Below are 19,449 nucleotides of genomic sequence, written 5' to 3' on the forward strand. Positions count from 1 at the left end.
TCTATAAATCCATAAGCATTTTGATGACATGGAGAAATCGTACGGTGGAAGAAGTAATAATCTCAAAATGAAGGCTATTTTGTTTTTGCACCTCCCACCTCAACGGGGTGTGTAAAAGACAAATTTGGCCTCCTTGCTGCCACTCTTTATCTCTGCCACCTTCTTGTTGTGGGCCGCCACCCCCTTTTTCTCATCACCAGCCCCTTATTTGCATTTTACTTTGGCAAGGTCTTATGAATAGTACAATTTGGAAACTTTTTTTTTTCAAAGACTGATTTTTTATTGTGCCAGTTGGAAGTGTCTTTCAGATTTTATAATCTACAAATTTTTTTATACAAAAAGATGACTTTCAAATTATTCAATCCAAAAGTCATTTTTTTTCATTATTTTTTTTTAAATTATGTAATTTGAAATATAACATTGATGTCCAAATTACTATTTTGAATTGTGTAATCCCATATAATTTTTTAAATTGTAACTTACACAATCCAAAAAGAATATTAAACCGAATAGTAAAGTGGATAATTTAATATTTATGAGGGTGCAAAAGAAAAGTATGAAAGTGCAAAAAGAAATTACCCAAACTAATGGGCCAGCAAATATAAGGCCCACGAACTAAAGGCTTTGTTCGGAAACCCATAACGAAAAAGGTACCAAACTTTCAACCGCCAAATTGTCCCGCGAAGGAATGTTCCCGCCATCGCAACCTTCTCTTTCTCATTTCGTATTTAACAAACACACCCATTTCTACAATTCTCGCCATCACTAATTTTTCCTCTTCTTTATTTCAAATTAGGTTAAACTCAATCGCCAATTTCTCAACTCATTTTCTCACAAAATGATATCTCTTGGCCCTAGCAAGTTCTACGGAACCAGTCTCCCCCGCCCTCGCATTTACACCGACGTCAAGTTTAACGATCACCGTGTGGATCCACCCGCTACTGTCAGCGAACCGTTACTATCTTGGGCCGAAGAAGCCCACTGGTCCATGGGTGGCCTCAGCTTCAAGCGCCTCCGTCTACAGGGCAAAATCGAGGGCAACGTCCAAAGACTCCGCTCCCAGCGCGAAAAGGCACAATCACAAAGCCCAATACCTCCGGCCCACTCTGGATCCAAGAGAGACGCTTCTCCTGCGCCACCACCGGCTCCGTTAGTGGCGAAACGTCGGAGGTGCTTGGATCTGATCGAGGAGGAAGTTTGTGAAGGTCGGAAGAGTCGGTTAGTGAGGAAGCTTGGTGATGATTTTGATAGGGTGGCGTCTTTGGAGATCGAGAGTTCTAATACGGTGTCGTTTAAAACTCCGAGTCGGAGATTGGTTAAGGGTGGCGAAACTGTGAAGAAGACGGTGGCTGAATCGGCGGAGAAATCAAATACCAAAGCAAAAAAGAGTAGCGATGGAAGTGCGAAGAGTCCTAGGGTTAGAACTTCACCCAGATTTGCTAGGCGTGTACCCAATTAGCTTGTTTTTAATTTAATATTTTTATGAGGATCAAGACGCAAATTTATGTAAATCCTTCGCATTTCAGTTGCTGAGAAAATGTAAATATGATTTCAAGACTCTGTTATAAATTTTTGGAATGTTCTTTTTTAATCTTTTCTTACAAAGAACGATTGTTTTTCAAAGAAAAAAGAAATTATATAAAACTTTTAAACATTTATTTAAATTTTTGTATTGACATGCGAAAGGTATTTAACAGGTTTTTGTATGTGGGAAACTATGATTTGGATTTAAATTCACAATTACATTATCATAATATTTATTTTAAAATTTTATTATAATAATTATAAAGTCCAATTGTACATTATTTTATAGTTTATATATAGTTATAAAATCTAAATGTGAATATAACCTTTTTAACTCATTTATAACATATAAATAAAGAAATATTATGTAATAAATTTATTAAGGCTTTGATTATGATCTAATAATTACATATTTTGATATATATATATATATATATATTGTTGAGCTTTTAGTCATACTACTGACATTGTTATATGATGCAATGAGAAAAGACACGATTTTTGTTTTACTCTACAGCTCGCAATATTTCCTTTACTTACCGTATATTACATTTCTTAGTTTGTTAGGATATTTATTTAACTTTTCTAGCATCATCTCTTGTATTTACTTTGTTGTATAAATTGAACAACACACACTCTTTTAGTATTGGGTTGAATAATGAGGATTGAGGTTTACTGTTACTAAATTTCATTCCTACTTTTTATTCTTGGTCATGGTATCATTCCTAACACCTACTGCTTTTTTTGTCTAGCTTTTTTTTTTCTTCAGTATTTGACAGTGGCTTTCCTTAGCCAAAATGTACCCAGACACTGGATCACCTAATGAATCCAGCCAACCTCTATACCTACATCCTGGTGAAAATCCAACATTTGTGTTGGTTACGCCTCTTCTCACGGAGAACAATTTTCACCAATAGGAATGTAACATGGTTGTTGCATTGGAAACCAAAAACAAGGAGAGGTTCATTCATGCCACTCTTTCTTGTCCGCCTCTCACAGATCCCCTCCACGAGGCTTAGCATCGCTCCAATCGAACGGTGATTTCCTGGCTCATCCGCTCCATGACTCCTTCGATCAAGCAATCAGTGACGTGGATGGATACAACGTCAGAGATTTGGAGGGATCTCTGTTGAAGATCTAGAGCAAGGAAAGCATGGATCAAGGTTAGTGATTTTCTTATCCTAATTATGTAATTATGTTTGATGTCGTGAGAATCATAAATTTTTAAGATCCTAAATCAAATGATAGTATAAAAAGTTAAGAAACTTACATATGGTATCAGAACCATAGTTACTAGATTTATGATTCTCATGGAACGAAGAAATTTGATTCATATTTTTTTTTTCGTAAAAAATGATGAATGGGGATTTTACATCTTAAACTAATTGAAATAGACAAACCTGATTGAAATTAACAAGTCTTTCGCCGCTGTCTTCCAAATGTCATGAAACTTAGTTTATGTGAATAGTATTTTGGGTAAAAGATGATGAATAGTATTCTGGATGTTTGAAAGCTTACAGGAATGCAAATTGAAGTCATGCCAAAATGTTAATTATTAAAATTTAACTTTATAAATATATGTATTAAAAAATTGTAAGAATGAGACAAACATGGTCTGCACACATAAATGAAAGGCAACTTTCTTGTTTTATATGAATTAATGGTGCAAACTTTGCATTTTTCACGTGGCACACTATATAATAAATTATTTGTGCAAATGAAGGAGAATTAAAGTCATTGAATGTTTAGAATTGAAGAAGTTTTTATCACCGTTATGAAATTTTACCCACTTAAATTGAAATTAGGTTTTTCAATTTTAATTATGACACATAATAAATTTTATTTCAATAAATGTATATTATTAAATTAAAATTAACAATGTTATGTATGATTAATAACGAATTAAAGGTTATTATTATTATTATTTGAAATTAATTATGGTAAATTTTGTTAGTCACCAAAATCGACCGTAGAGGTCTTAGTGGTTGAAGTTTCACAAGACAAGGGGGACTAGAGGGTTGACATATGTGCTCTAATGAAGAAACAAGAAGAGGGGGAGAAAATAAGCATGACAAATTCTAAGAGGATAGCTCGTTACGTCCTTATCGGAGAGGACTTCTATAGGCAAGGTTTCTCCACTCCTCGTGTAAAATGCATTTCAAGGGCGAAGCGGAGTATGTTTTGAATGAGTTGAATGACAGAATTTGCGACCTGTTATAATATATTATTATTATATTGCAAAATATGAAAACGTTGATGATGCAACGTTAGTATTTGGCAACGTTAAAATTCTTTTCATAATTGCCAACGTTAATTTTTTTAATAACAACATTCAAATAATTAATTGGTGCAACGTTAACATTTTAATGGTTTTTAATTTCATTTATTTTCTTGATTCTTTCTAGCTCTATAAATAGTGAGCTCTTCCTCCATTCCAAGACACACCAAAATTCAGTCTCTCTTATTCTTCTCTTTTCTGAATTTCTTTCTTTAGCTCTTTCTCTCTTCTAAAATTATTCTGGGTTATTCTTATACTCTGTTTAAGAGTTCCTTGCTAGTTCTGAGATCCTCAGACATTCTGAGAAGTTCCTGTTGTATCCTGGGGGGCTTACGCAACACACCGCGGATAAGTCCTTAAGGACAGTGACTCTACACGCCTCAGGAAATAATTTATGTCAGCTTTTCCAACAATCTTAAGGACTTATGGCTGACATCAACAACATGCCTTCAGAGAGCCAAACCATTGCTTCCGGAACCCAGACGGTCTTAGCAAAATCACTTCCGGACGTGTCAAAAATCGAGATTTTCTCTGGACAAAACTTCCGACGCTGGCAAGAACGCGTTTCCACCCTTTTAGACATGTATGGAGTTGTTGCTGCTCTTTCATCTCCAAAGCCCGACTCCACTATTCCTTCAAACTCAAAACTAGTTGAAGAGTGGACTTACGCGAACAAGGTATGCCGACACACTTTGCTTAGTGCACTTTCTAATGATTTGTTCGATGTGTACTGTTCCTACAAGGAAGCAAAGGACATTTGGGACTCGTTGATTCTCAAATACACTGCCGAAGATGTCGTCAGACAAAGATTCGTCATAGGAAATTACTACCGTTGGGAAATGATTGAAGACAAGGACATAAAAACTCAAATCAATGAATACCACAAGTTGCTCGAAGACATCAAAGCAGAAAACATTCTACTACCGGATGAATTTGTTTCAGAACTTCTGATCGAGAAATTGCCGCCATCCTGGACAGATTACAAACAACAGTTGAAACACAGACACAAGCAAATGTCTCTACCAGAACTCATTACACACATAATAATTGAAGATACCAACAGGAAGGAGTCTGCTACTACAAGGGCCAAAGCTTTATCTGCGAAAGCAAATATGGTAGAAGTAAAACCTGCTCCAAAAAGGTACGAATACAAACCTGATCACAAAAAGAAAAATAATTTTCTTAAATCTCGTCCCCATGAATCTAAACCCACCTTTAAAAAGAAAGGAAATTGCTTCGTATGTGGGAAGCCAGGCCATCATGCACCACAGTGCAGGCGTAGAGCGAGAAACGACAATCCTCCTAGGGCCAATATAGCCGAAGGAGATGACATTATTGCTGCGGTCGTTTCTCAAGTAAATCTGATGACCAATGTGAGCAAGTGGGTGGTAGACTCTGGTGCTACCAGGCATATCTGTGCAAACAGAAGTGCTTTTACCTCTTACACTAGTGTAGGGGATGGAGAAGAACACGTCTACCTCGGTGATTCCAGGACCACTCCTGTTCTGGGAAAAGGAAAAGTTCTTCTCAAACTCACATCTGGAAAGACTCTGGCCTTGAGTGATGTGCTACATGTGCCATCAATCAGAGTTAATTTAATCTCTGTAGCACTATTGGGAAAGGTGGGGGTTAAAGTGTCTTTTGAGTCTGACAAGATCATCATGACAAAAAATAATGTGTTTGTGGGGAAGGGATATTGTGATCAAGGACTCTTCATTCTAAATATTTCTGAAAGTATTAATGAATCAAGTTCTTCTGCTTATATTGTTGACTCGTATAATATATGGCATGCTAGATTAGGACATGTGAATTCTTCGTATGTTTTAAAATTACAACGACTAGGATTGATTAATATGCATGATAAACAGAGTATAAAATGTGATATATGTGTAGAATCTAAATTAACAAAGAAAACATGTTTTTCTATAGAACGCCAAACTGAGCTATTAGGGTTAATTCATACTGATCTAGCTGATATGAAACAAACCATGTCTAGAGGAGGTAAAAATTATTTTGTGACCTTTATAGATGATTATTCTAGATATACCAAAGTTTACTTAATCAAACATAAAGATGAAGCTTTTGATGTATTTTTAACCTATAAGGCAGAAGTAGAAAATCAGTTGAATAAGAAAATTAAAAGGATTAGATCAGATAGAGGTGGTGAGTATGTACTTTTTAATGACTATTGTGTTAAAGAAGGAATTATCCATGAAGTGACTCCACCATATTCACCTGAGTCTAATGGAGTAGCTGAGAGGAAAAATAGAACCCTTAAGGAAATGATGAATGCTATGCTTGTTAGTTCTGGTGCACCTGATAACCTTTGGGGAGAAGCCTTGCTTACTGCATGTTTTTTTCAAAATAGAATACCCCATAAGAAAACCGGTAAAACTCCTTATGAGTTGTGAAAAGGTTACCAACCTAACCTTAAATATTTAAGGGTGTGGGGGTGCTTAGCTAAGGTGATGTTACCTGATCCTAAGAAAAGGAAAATAGGATCTAAAACCTCTGATTGTATGTTCTTAGGTTATGCTGAACATAATGCTGCCTATAGGTTTCTAGTTGTTAAAAGTAACATACTTGAGAGAAATTCTATAATGGAGACGAAAAATGCTGAATTTTTTGAACACGTGTTTCCCTTAAAGGTTAGTGAGATGTCTCAACCTGTTGATGATAATGATAATAGTAATACTATAAATGAGGATTTGAGGAGAAGCAAAAGGCAGAGAAAGGAAACTTCCTTTGGAGATGACTTTTATACTTATCTTGTTGATAATGATCCAATAAGCTTTATAGAAGCTACTAGTGCTCCTGATGCAAAACAGTGGGATAAGGCCATTAGGACTGAAATTGAATCAATTCAGAAAAACAATACTTGGACTTTAGTAGATTTGCCTAAAGGAGCAAAACCCATTGGTTGTAAGTGGATCTTTAAGAAAAAGTATCACCCTGATGGATCCATAGAAAAATATAAGGCAAGATTAGTAGCAAAAGGTTTTACTCAAAAACCCAACATAGATTACTTTGATACTTTTGCTCCAGTGACTAGGATTTCCTCTATTCGAGTGTTGTTAGCCTTAGCTGCTATCCATAAACTAGTGATACATCAAATGGATGTTAAAACGGCCTTTTTGAATGGTGATTTAGAGGAGGAAATTTATATGACTCAACCTGAAGGGTGTGTTGTACCTGGTCAAGAGGATAAAGTATGCAAACTCTTTAAATCCTTATATGGGTTGAAACAAGCACCAAAACAATGGCATGAAAAACTTGATAATGTGTTGCTTTGTGAGGGGTTTTCACCTAATGATGCTGATAAATGTGTGTGTACTCTAAGTTTGAAAATGGTGATTGTGTCATTATATGCTTCTATGTGGATGACATGTTAATCTTTGGTACATGCAATGAGATTGTCGCTAGAACTAAATTGTTTCTAGGATCAAAATTTGAAATGAAAGACATGGGTGAAGCCAATGTGATTTTAGGTATTAGAATCATTAGGAAGGGAGATAGTATATTACTATCTCAAGAACAATACATTGAGAAACTTCTTAAGAAGTTTGGGTTTTATGACTTAAAACCAGTGAGTACCCCTTATGATGCTAACTCTAAATTGATGAAAAATAGAGGAGAATCATTATCTCAGCCTCAGTATGCCCAGATAATTGGGAGCTTATTGCACTTGATGAGCTTTTCTAGACCAGATATTGCTTATGCAGTAGGTAGACTAAGTAGGTACACTCAATGTCCAAATCAGGAACATTGGGATGCACTTGTTAGGCTTATGAGATACTTAAGAGGTTCAATGGATTATGCCATTGAATATAGTGGATTTCCCGCTGTACTAGAAGGGTACAGTGATGCTAACTGGATCTCTGATTCAGATGAGACAAAATCCACTAGTGGTTATGTATTCACTCTTGGGGGTGGTACGATTACATGGAGATCAGCCAGACAAACAATTATTGCAAGATCAACAATGGAATCTGAGTTTGTCGCTCTTGAGATGGCTGGTAGTGAGGCTGAGTGGTTGAAAAACTTCTTAGCAAACATTCCACTAGGAATGAAACCAACCCCATCTGTGTCAATACACTGTGATTGCCAATCGGCAATAGCTATAGCTAAAAACAAAAATTACAATGGAAAGAATAGACATATTCAATTGAGACACAATTTGGTGAAGCAGCTGCTAAAGAGTGGAACTATTTCCATTGACTATGTGAAGTCAGAACGGAATCTAGCAGATCCTCTGACAAAACCCTTGGGAAGAAATATGATTTTAGAAACATCGAGGGGAATGGGACTTAAGCCACTAGCAAACAAACAAGTGATGGTAACCCAACCTTTGTGATTGGAGATCCCATGAATAAGGTTCATATGGGTAAAAACAAGTCATTTGTTAGTTCTGATAGCACTAAATTGATTTTAATCAATTATGTCCCTTCCTATGGTGTGTGTGAAAGTGCTAGAGACTGCAATATTGAGAGGTTAAACTTTGTCATTAAAATTCTATACGGTGATAGAATTTTGTCTGAAACAAAGTTTTAATGATTTTCATATCCCTTATGGGTGGTGTATGATTTGCAGCATACACTTGATGAAATCACCTATATGAGTGTCAAGTGGGGCCGCTTGCATGAGATCTTGGCATGATCTCTAGAGCACTCATGAATACCGGGCACGCGCATGGCCTAGTAAGCGCAAGACAGCGATAACAGCAAGGACTGTGGGGGTGCATTGTGATTGATAAACCTCTAATACACGTCAAGTGTTTTGGTTCATATAGCTTGCTATACCAACTACACTGTGTATTAAGTTTCTCAATCTAAGACTGGTTCATATAGCTTGCTATACCAGTTCTGATGCATTACATCCTATGAGACCCAGAATAAAAGTTTTTTTTGGTGTTTGAATTATTTGAGTCAAAGACTATTTCTTTCAACTCTATTTTGCAATATGTGGGGGATTGTTATAATATATTATTATTATATTGCAAAATATGAAAACGTTGATGATGCAACGTTAGTATTTGGCAACGTTAAAATTCTTTTCATAATTGCCAACGTTAATTTTTTTAATAACAACATTCAAATAATTAATTGGTGCAACGTTAACATTTTAATGGTTTTTAATTTCATTTATTTTCTTGATTCTTTCTAGCTCTATAAATAGTGAGCTCTTCCTCCATTCCAAGACACACCAAAATTCAGTCTCTCTTATTCTTCTCTTTTCTGAATTTCTTTCTTTAGCTCTTTCTCTCTTCTAAAATTATTCTGGGTTATTCTTATACTCTGTTTAAGAGTTCCTTGCTAGTTCTGAGATCCTCAGACATTCTGAGAAGTTCCTGTTGTATCCTGGGGGGCTTACGCAACACACCACGGATAAGTCCTTAAGGACAGTGACTCTACACGCCTCAGGAAATAATTTATGTCAGCTTTTCCAACACGACCTACATTTTGGAAGACGACCTCTCAAGGTTCGAACCTTGCAAGCAAGGTACGTTTGGCCAACCCTTGAAAAGGACTGTGACACGTTCGTCAAAAGGTGCAAGACCTGTCAAGAGCACGACAATAACGCCAACTTGCCACCCGTAGAGCTACATAATGTTGTTTCCCCTTGGTCGTTCGCTCAATGAGGGATGGACATTGTTGGACCTTTCCTTGTCAACTAGGCCCAAAAAAAGTTTCTCCTTGTCGCTCGGACTATCTCCCTTCCCGTGAAAGAGATATCCATAGGCAAAGAAGAAGTCGGTCGGACTATCTCCCTTCCCGTGAAAAACTCGTTTATTCCCTTTGCATGTTATTAGCTTAAATAAAGGGCCGAACTTTATCGATTTTAGCACGTAATTTCGCTTGACCTAGTCTTCTAGTTGGGTCTTTCTACGGAAGCATGTGGAGAACTCGCTCACGTCGTGCAACGCCCAGTCATAACCCATTATGGCTGGAAGCGTCCCTCCCTAACCCTCATCCTCCTCGACACCCTCAATTATCACCCCGTCATAAACAAAATTTCGCTAACCGCTCTGCACAACCTCCTTATTTTCATTTACACTGGTCGCGCTATCAACCAAACCCTCATCCAGCTCGGTTGACTCAGCAAAAGAGGAAGAAGACTTTGGCGCCGCCGAGGATGAAGCACCGTCGTCATAGCCTCGTCTACCCCTCCCTGAACATTCCTTAGACGAAGACAAGTTTAGGTAACCATTACTACTTGCGTAAGAATAAGTCGAACAGTTAAAGAGAGATTAAGCTAAAAAAGGTAAAAATGACACGAAAGGCTCACCATATTTATATTTATAGGCGAAGAATCCTGGATCCTCACGCTACCCGCGTCGTCAGATCAAATACCCGATTTAAATGACATTAATATATATACACATGTTTTCAATATCTAGAAGTATTTTTATGTTTATATTTACCGCGTGCTTACTTCGTATTCGGTCCCTAACTTTAGGGTAGTGACATTAATTTACTTCCATGACTTTAAAATTAATTTCCTTTTAAAAATATTAAAGAAAAAGTTATTTACTTTTGTAATCATATAGTTTCAAGGAAACGTTTTAAATGATATAGAAGTGTAAATTATTTTTTTCATATGTTTATGGACCGTGTGAGTCATAATTCCATGATGTAAAATCGAAATTTATTACTCTAAGAAAGGAAAACAGGACTACTTACTAGGAACTTTATCTAAACATGCTTAAATGCAAAATTTTAAACCATTAGTAACTAAATGATTTTGGAGTTTTGCTAAGAGATTAAAAAAAATCATATTTTTATTCAGGACTTTGATTAACATTTTCTTAAAAACTATATCACATGAACAACTAAAATTTATGATAAATATATGCTTATATATGATTATATCAATTTCAAAAAATACAAAATTATATAATATTTTCAGTTCATGATAAATAATTTATAACAATAGATTATTTTTAAGTATGGATAATAGTTTTTAAGAATGCTAAATTTAGTTTAGATTTACAAATAAAAAATGAAAATAATACATCCCTAGCATGATCATAATACAATCGTGCTATCACTAGTAAAAAAAGGACTTTTGAAGGCGCCATATATGCTTCGGTTACGAAAAACTGAAGCATTAAACCCTATATACCTCGGTCACCAGTTCACCCGAAGCAGAATGGTTGTACTAACAGCCTTACTGCCTCGGTTTCTTAGGCACCCGAGACCTATGCACCTGTGAATGCCTGCTTTTCACCTGCTTTTTGCCTGAACCACTGACAGGTTAGCTACAACATCGATTCTTCAGGAACCGAGGTGGTTAAGGGGGACTTTATACTTCGGCCATTGCTTTTAACCGGTGCAATCTTGTGATATTACCTCGAGCTTTTTAGTAACCGAGGTAGTAGCTTCATTCACCTCGACTTAACCTACACACTTTCATTTGCGTCGCCCAGCACAACTTCTTCTCCCTAAATTTTTTTCTCTCTGTTGAGTCAACCAAATCTGGGATATCACTCTTCCTGTTTACTCGCCTCTCTCCGATGAGGAAACCAGATCTGGGATTTTCCATGAACGAGAGTGCGGTGACTGCAAGCCCAAACCGAGAGTGCGGATCTGGGATTTTCCATGAACGAGAGTGCAGATCTGGGATTTTCCATGAACGGGAGTGTGGATCTGGGATTGCCAACGGCGATTGCTAGCGTCATAGAGATGCGAAGCCCCAACGCGATGCGAAGCCACGTCAGGGAGATTGCCAGCGGCGCCGACATCACCGACTGTGTGGTCCAGTTCGCGCGGAGGCGTTTGCGCGGCGTGTCCATTCTCAGCGGCAGTGGGGCCGTCGTGAACGTTACTCTTCGCCAGCCCACGGCTCCTGGCGCCGTCCTCTCCCTCACCGGCTCGTTTCTCCCCGGACCATCCCCTCCTGGTGCCACCGGTCTCACCATCTATCTCGCGGGAGGCCAGGGACAGATCGTTGGCGGCGGGGTGGTGGGCTCACTGGTGGCGGCTGGTCTAGTTTTGATAATGGCGGGTATGTTTTCCAATGCAACTTACGAGAGATTGCCTTTGGAGGAGGATGATCAGGAGCATGGTGGTGGCGGCGGGTCTCTGCCGGGGATGGGAGGCGGTCCTGGCGAAGCTTCGTCGTCAATTTCGGTGTATAATAATAATGTTCCTCCGAATCTGGGTCTTCCAAACGGACAACAGGTGAACCATGAAGCTTGTTCTTCTCCTTGGGGTCATGCTCCTCATGCCAGACCTCCTTTCCAAAGATGAACATGGATTTTCTCAAATCAACCAAACACTATATTACTCTTGAGAAGGTAATAATAATATTATTATTAATATTAAAAAAAAAAGACCTTACTGCCTCTCGGTTATGGTCACAACCGAGGCAGTAGAGGTGAACATACTGGATCGGTTGACTTGACCCGAGGCGAAATCATTCAATTTTGGGCTTCGGTTTGGAACCGAGGCATAAAACTCTGGACTTTTTGCCTCGTCTGTATATGCCTCGGTTCAGGAACCGCTGCCAAATGACGAAAATAACCGCTGTCGTATCCCTGACTACACTAGTGTATTAAAGTTACAGAGATTGAACTCCAATTGTTTGGTAATCTATTGTTATTGTAATTGGAAAAACTGAAGTATAATTCTGCTTTAGAATTTAAAAACACGTTTTGCTTTTCTACCAAAGAACAATTGAAATCCCCGCTTAATTTTACAGATTCTATGTTTATTTTCTTTGGGTTAATTTTTATGGTTCTGTGTTTTCCCATCGTGATCTGTGATGTGTGTTTAATTGGATAACTATACTATTATTTAAGTCTAAGAGTGTTAGTAAGAACAAATAAGAGAAAAAAATATTTATATTTTTATTTTGAAAAATTACTATTAATAATAGATATTTAAATATGCTTTAACGACAACGAACGAAGCTGTTTCGTTCGGACAAAGCCCAAGCCCATCTAGCGAAAAGGCCCAAAATTTTAGACGTTGGAGCGCGAACTTGTCCCGCCAAGGGTTGTGTTCCCGCCATGAACACCTCCTCTCTCGCGTTCCCTATTTAACAAACCTAACCCTTTTATCTTCTTCGCGCCACCACCACCGTCTTCATCTTCCTCTATCTCCGATCACAATGGTTGTTTCTCTCGGCCCCGGCAAGTTCTACGGCACCAGCCTCCCCCGTCCTCGCATCTACACCGACGTCAAGTTCAACGACCACCGCGTCGACCCCCCGGTCCCCGTCACCGATCCACTCATGTCTTGGGCCCAAGAGGCCCACTGGTCCATGGGCGGCCTTAGCTTCAAGCGCCTGCGCCTCCAGGGCAAAATCGAAGGCAACGTCCAAAGACTCCGCTCCCAGCGCGAGAAGGCCCAGGCCCAAAGTCCAACCCCGGCCCATTCCGTCCTCGCCCCATCGGAAAGATCTTCCTCGCCTTCCCCTCCACCGGCCCCGGTGGTGACCAAACGCCGAAGATACATGGATCTCATCGTAGACGAAGAGGAAGAAGAAGAAGAACCAGAAGAGATTGAGCCTCCCCGAACCCGTGTTCGGAAGAGCCGCTTAGTCAAGAAGCTCGGCGATGATTTCGATAGGGTTGCTCAGGAGAACGATGAATCCGATACGATGCCATTGAAGACTCTGACTCGAACTAGGAGATTGGTCAAGAGCACTGAAAAGAGAACAGTGGTTGAAACGGCGCAGAAATCAAAACCTAATGGAAAGAAGAGCACCAGTGAAACTGAGAGCCCTAGGGTTAGAAATTCACCAAGATTGGCTAAGCGTCTATCATATTAGATCCGTGTTGTAATTAGAAGAACATTGTTTTTTTATTTTTGTTTTCTTTTCCGCATTATATTTTGTTCATGATGCTCTTTTTTCGCGTGAAAAAAATGGTTTTGTCCAAATTCCAAGGTTTAGGATTTGTTCAACAAAATGAAAGTAGATGCCAATGTTTTCATTAATCTCCGCATACAATCCACGGATATTTTGATAATTTAATTTGATTCAGTTACATACAAAGTAATTTTTTTTCCTTGAAATCTACATTGTAGATTTTGGTTTTTCTGTATGACACAATTTGAATTATACTTTGTTCAAGCTATAACATGTATTCAACTAATCACTCCTCTCCAGAATTTGGTGATGAAAAGCTGAAACCAGAATAATAATATTGTACAAGACCTCATCCACGACAATCTGTACGGATTTCTATTCCATAATTTTGAACATTGTTTTCCACTGTTTTTGTTAACAATGTTCTTTGAAACTTACATCCAGTTGAGTCCATCCCTTTGCATTGGCCAATCTGCAAGACTGTTCAACAAATATAGAAGCAGTAGATGAACTTTCCCATGGCACCATCCCATATTCATCAGAAAATTCCTTCATACCACTGACCAGGAATTGCCAAACCAAAGCCCCCGCTCCAGATCTGTTTCTCTTGGCAGACTTATAAATTATGTCTAGAACAGCTCTGTGCATTTTTTCCCTGTCTGACACCGAAAAGTTCTGATTTTCTTCTGATAATCCAAATTCAGAGAATAAGACGGGCTTCTTCAAAACTTTGTCACCATCTTCGATGTGGGAAAGCATCCACTTGGAAACAAATTTAAGTTGGTCTTCGAATATTTGCTCATGAAACCTGTGAAAAGGCAATGCACATTAAAACATGAAATAACCACAATCGAAGTTTGGATATACGTGCTTTAAAGGGTGTAAACATAAATTTCAACAGAACTTGCTGTAACAGTTGATCTCCCAGACATAAGAATCTCTTAGATAACCTTGAGACATTCCTTCTGCAGGTTTATTTTTCTTACAACACTAAGCAAACTCAACTAAAGAGCATAGTTTTCAGGAAATGCTTACCAATGATCAGGATAGATATGAACAGAGGCGAAATCAATATTTGATATTTTGGAGTTCCGAATAAAATCAGACCCAAGTCTGGATGCCCAAAGCTCAGGATTGACAGTTGAACTTTTTGGATCATTTGGACCATAAAATCCTTCCAGACCCACAGTCAACAGATGGTTCGTGTCTATCAATTTGACAAAACTTGACATTTCGTCTATCCATCCCTGCAATTTTACCACAATTAAGTGTATACTTAAATATCAAAATATAACTGAAAGAACGCTATCCTTTTCTATAAATTCTACTACAATTATAGTTGCTGCTATGTGAAACTGCAGGTTCACTGCAGGTTCAGGTTGTGGAATCAGCCTCTTGCAAAGGTAAGTTAAGGCCTTCTTATGATAGATCTATAATTGGTCTAACCTTCCACAGAGAGTAAAAGGGGCTAAAAATTGAATATAGAATCCTTGTTATCAGAGTTTATCAAATTCAGCCACCGTGTTAAAAATAATTTGATATTGCCAGCATACTTTTTCCATTACTAATTCAAGGTGCTAAAGCACAGGTGAAGAACTTACTTGTAGAGTGTCACCAGAAGGATCAGACATGCAACGAGGTTCATTAATCAATTCCCAACCAAAAATGGTGGGGTCATTTCTATACTCAATGCCGGTAATACTATTCTTCCTTGTCAAGACATTCTGCAAAAAAATATTAAAGGAAACAATTAATTGAGCTAAGACAGATTCAAGGGTTGCAGACCTGCAAAAAATCATGGCAACTACACAAAAGTAAATGTTAGATGTACAATTTAGAAGGTAAAGGAAGAGACAATTTTGATCCAGGGAAGCAGGAGATACAAGCTTCATATAAAGTCATGAATCATGGCTGTAGATGAAGCCTCAGAAATAAGGTTATGATTGGTGGGAAATGGATCTCCTACAATATGAAAAAGAACTGCACAATCTCACAATTCATTCTACCTTTCCCTTACTTTATATATTAAAATTATCAGATATTAAAATCAAGAAACGGCTGAGAACTCATGCAGTTTTTTTTTTCAGAATTGAGGAGAATCTTAATCCAATTCTACCAATGAGAACCTTTATAGGATGGAAAAATCAGACAGTTAATTGGTAAAATGGTACAACAACATTGTCACAAACCAATTATTCCAAAGCTTAAGCTATGCTATGAAGACACGTGAAAGTTTCATTAGTTTATGTTATATTATACTCTAAACCCCTCGTGCAAGCTCTGTTTCTCTACGTTGATTTGATACCGTGTCATAAACAAATTAGTCAAAAGCTTAAACTATTTGATGAGGACATATTTTATTGCTTTAAAGTCTACATTTATGTTTCTAACAACTTTTAAGTAAAATACTATTTTTCTTCTTTTTTAATCAAACTACTGACTCAGAAATTCTATAAATGTTAATTTAACAAGTGGCAATAGTCACTCTCCTTTGTTTATTCTAAAATGCAGGATGCAGGGGGAAATGAAATCAAAAGAAAAGAAAAGAAAGGAAAGATAGAGATGTGATACCTTGATGTAGTTTTTGAAATAAGTTCTGATAGAAGGATCAAAGAAGAAAGAATCGTTGGAGGAGCTTAAGCCTACCCCTTCTTGCCATGCCCATTTCACATACTGACTCTTCCCACCATATGCTTGCAAATTATTCACTAAGCTAAGAAGGAGCCTAATTCCATGTTGCCTTGCTTCTGCTATCACATAATCCAAGGCCTGTCACCAATCACCCATCAATCCTCACCATGATTTTCATTCACAAATAAAACTATACTACTAATCACATGAGCATAAGGAGTTACCGACACAAAGCATTTTTATTTCATCAGGCATAAAGGAAGGACACATTCAACCATCATAACCTTTTAATTGTGGTATGTCCCAATAAATTATTTGTTGTCAAAAGTCAGAAACACCACGGACACCATTTTTGGGACAATTGCAGAAGTGATTGGTTGATTATGAATGGCAAAAGGGTAAAGAAAAATAACACGTATATCACATTGAGTCATCTTCGCAATGAACGTAATTTCAGCAGCATCAAAGAAAAAAAAAGCATTTTTCATTTGATTCTGCTTTATACTAACCACAGAAACACCAAGCACCAGGAAAAAAAATGGTATCTCCATTAACAGAACGATAATATTCAGGTCTAAAGACAAAAACTATGTCATGATTCGTTTCATATTTTACGACTATCGCAACCCAATATAATTCCCTCGATACAATTTGAACCAAAGCGAATCCCCAGTTTTGCAAACACCGACATACACAATTGTGTCGGTATCCGACCTGAAGCTTAAAAAACGGTACACTGAAACACAATTATCAAAATTGTCGTAGCAACAAGTTACATAATTAAAAAACAAGGAGGAACATAAACAATTACCTGAAAAGCTTGTTCATCAAAATGACCAGGGGAAGTTTGAAGGGCATTGTAGTCTCCATCGTTGAATGCCCAAGTTCGACACACAGTGAGACCCATCTTAGCACCGGTTTTCATCATTTCTCTAACCTTGGATCTCGAATAAACATCCACCGACTGAACCATTAACCAGTAAGAGTTCCACCCGTTTACGTAAAACGCTTTTCCATCCAACACAAATTGCGTCCCGTTTCTCTCCACAAAGCTCAATTCTGGCCCTTCCTCCAAAAAGCTGAACCTTATGCCCCCAAAAGACATGTAAACGAAAACCACAAACGATGCAAAACCCAGAATGGGATAAAACAGGCTATTCCCAAACACCATTATCTGGTGGCGAAATTCAACCGATTGAGGAGGTTCCCGGGGTACCCTTTTGTCCCTTTGATCAAAGGGTCACTAATTCAGTGACACTTGATGAAGATTGCTGAACCTCACACCCCACTAGTTAGTTTGGTTGTTCTTCACACCCCCAAATGGTTAAAATGTCTAGATCTCTCTGTATGAACTGACAACAGTGTGAATGGCTTGAAAGGTATTAACTTTAATGAGTTGCAAAAACAAAACTGAACCCAATGGGAATGCGCAATGAAACTTTAGTGCGTTTTTAATTTGCCGTAATTTGGGGATTTATATAGGGTGAGCTGCGCATGAAATGATGAAATGTTATGGTTATGGTTGTGCTCCCAGTTCAACCCCATAGAAGGAAAGGAACTTGAAAGATAATCACATGTTTATCTTCTTTGAAATATAGTCCAAGTTAACAGCGATGATTAGGTTGAAAATAAACTAGAGTGTGAAGAACGGTGAGTGTGTGGTGAAATGTTTTGCACCGAGTGAAGGAACCTAACGACACTATGTTATGGACCCAACCTTCATTCGGTATCAGTTACATCAACATTAAGGAGAAGCTCCATGCTAATGTCACGTAATGCTCAAGTATTTACCATGTTAATCAATGCAGTCCATAGAATGAACTCAGCAGGGTAAAATACAAAAAAACAAAAATTGTCTCAACTCTCTTATTTCCCTTGTGTTTATTAAAAGTTTATTTTAGTTCTAATTAAATTTAAGTTGATATCAATATGATTATTTTAAGTTGAGTTTTAATTAAATATTTTTATATTAAATAAGTAAAATTTTTATATTTTTTAATTTAATATTTATTGTTTAATTTATTATTTTTAATTATGGATTGTTATTTTATTCGAACGTATTATATATATATATATATATATATATATATATATATATATATATATAATATCTCATTTAATAATATAAAATTATTAAATAAGATAAAATAAAATAGATAATGAAAATATATAGTATCAATATAATTAATTATCCCAAAATAATAATTATAATATTAAAATATATACAAATAAACTAAAGAGAATTAAAGTCTTTAAATATTAATTCTTATATAAAGAAATTACTACAAGTTTTGAAAAGTATAGTCACTTTTCTTCACATGCATATCACTGGTAGGTGATAATTGTAAAAAAGACAAACAAAGTACACAAAATACACAAAAAGGTAAATTAGTGTATAAAAGAATTATTTCATATACAAAATAACTTGTTATAGATATAATTTAAACACAAATAAATAATGCATAATCACATAAAACAAATGACTCTAAATTCAATTATCTGAATATGTTATTAACATCAGAATTCACTAGAGACATGCACTTGTGGTGGTCTCTATGCTTTGGAGAGTCATAGTCAAAGATGTTATCACCCTACCACATACAAGAATAACCTTATCCAACTTTCACCACATAACTCATTCTCTATTTGAGTGTGTATGATTATTAGAGTATCAAGATACTGATTTATTTAGTCTCACACATCAATGCATACACTAAAAGTATCGCTAAAAAGAATTTCTCCTTAAAATTCCTTAAACACCATCATCATCATACATTCATACAACAATTTCACATCAATTAGATAACAATCAAAATCATAAATATAAATAAGATTCATCATAGATCTATCTCAAACAGTCAAAGAAGAAAACAAAGTCAATAACAAAATCGACACGTAGTGATGACACTCAACATTAAACCTCTCGCAAAAAGTGGCATTCAACGACATTTTTGACCCTCACCATCCTAGAGTTAAAAGGCTCCAAACCTGCAGTATGAAGTTGGCGCTCAACAGTACCTTGCAACCACTCAACGCTGAAACATTCACATAACATGACGCTCAACGATACAATCTAGCACTCAATAGTATGGAGTTATAAGGATCAAAGACCTAGACAACGAGACTAGCGTTCAACATAGTTTGCTACCACTCAACGTTGCATCAAAAACCAAAATTTTTGTGCAGTGATTGAGAGAATTTAG

The 19,449-nt window shown here is 37.0% G+C and overlaps 3 protein-coding genes and 1 pseudogene across 3 annotated transcripts; 3 read left to right on the forward strand and 1 right to left on the reverse strand.

Annotated features, from left to right (window-relative positions):
* The first annotated feature begins 747 nt into the window (after nt 1-747).
* Nucleotides 748-1,591, forward strand: LOC148192262 (uncharacterized). Its single transcript, XM_088099687.1, has one exon. The coding sequence runs from the start codon at nt 839-841 to the stop codon at nt 1,457-1,459; it is 621 nt and encodes a 206-aa protein (XP_087955813.1). The 5' UTR covers nt 748-838; the 3' UTR covers nt 1,460-1,591.
* A 9,809-nt stretch (nt 1,592-11,400) lies between these two features.
* LOC124841969 (AT-hook motif nuclear-localized protein 20 pseudogene) lies at nt 11,401-12,051 on the forward strand (annotated as a pseudogene).
* A 695-nt stretch (nt 12,052-12,746) lies between these two features.
* On the forward strand, nt 12,747-13,743 carry LOC148192263 (uncharacterized). The gene has a single exon (XM_088099102.1). The coding sequence runs from the start codon at nt 12,914-12,916 to the stop codon at nt 13,574-13,576; it is 663 nt and encodes a 220-aa protein (XP_087955228.1). The 5' UTR covers nt 12,747-12,913; the 3' UTR covers nt 13,577-13,743.
* A 182-nt stretch (nt 13,744-13,925) lies between these two features.
* LOC148192264 (mannan endo-1,4-beta-mannosidase 2-like) lies at nt 13,926-17,959 on the reverse strand. Its single transcript, XM_088099101.1, has 5 exons — nt 17,058-17,959; nt 16,187-16,384; nt 15,217-15,339; nt 14,651-14,862; nt 13,926-14,423 (listed from the first exon to the last, which is right to left on the reverse strand). Exons 1-5 carry the CDS (start codon nt 17,415-17,417, stop codon nt 14,030-14,032), a joined length of 1,287 nt encoding a protein of 428 aa, XP_087955227.1. The 5' UTR covers nt 17,418-17,959; the 3' UTR covers nt 13,926-14,029.
* Between the last annotated feature and the right edge of the window lie 1,490 nt (nt 17,960-19,449).

The sequence above is a fragment of the Vigna umbellata genome, chromosome 9, assembly GCF_029865625.1.
Source record: "Vigna umbellata cultivar VRB3 chromosome 9, Vumbellata_1.0, whole genome shotgun sequence".
NCBI classification, from domain to species: domain Eukaryota; kingdom Viridiplantae; phylum Streptophyta; class Magnoliopsida; order Fabales; family Fabaceae; genus Vigna; species Vigna umbellata.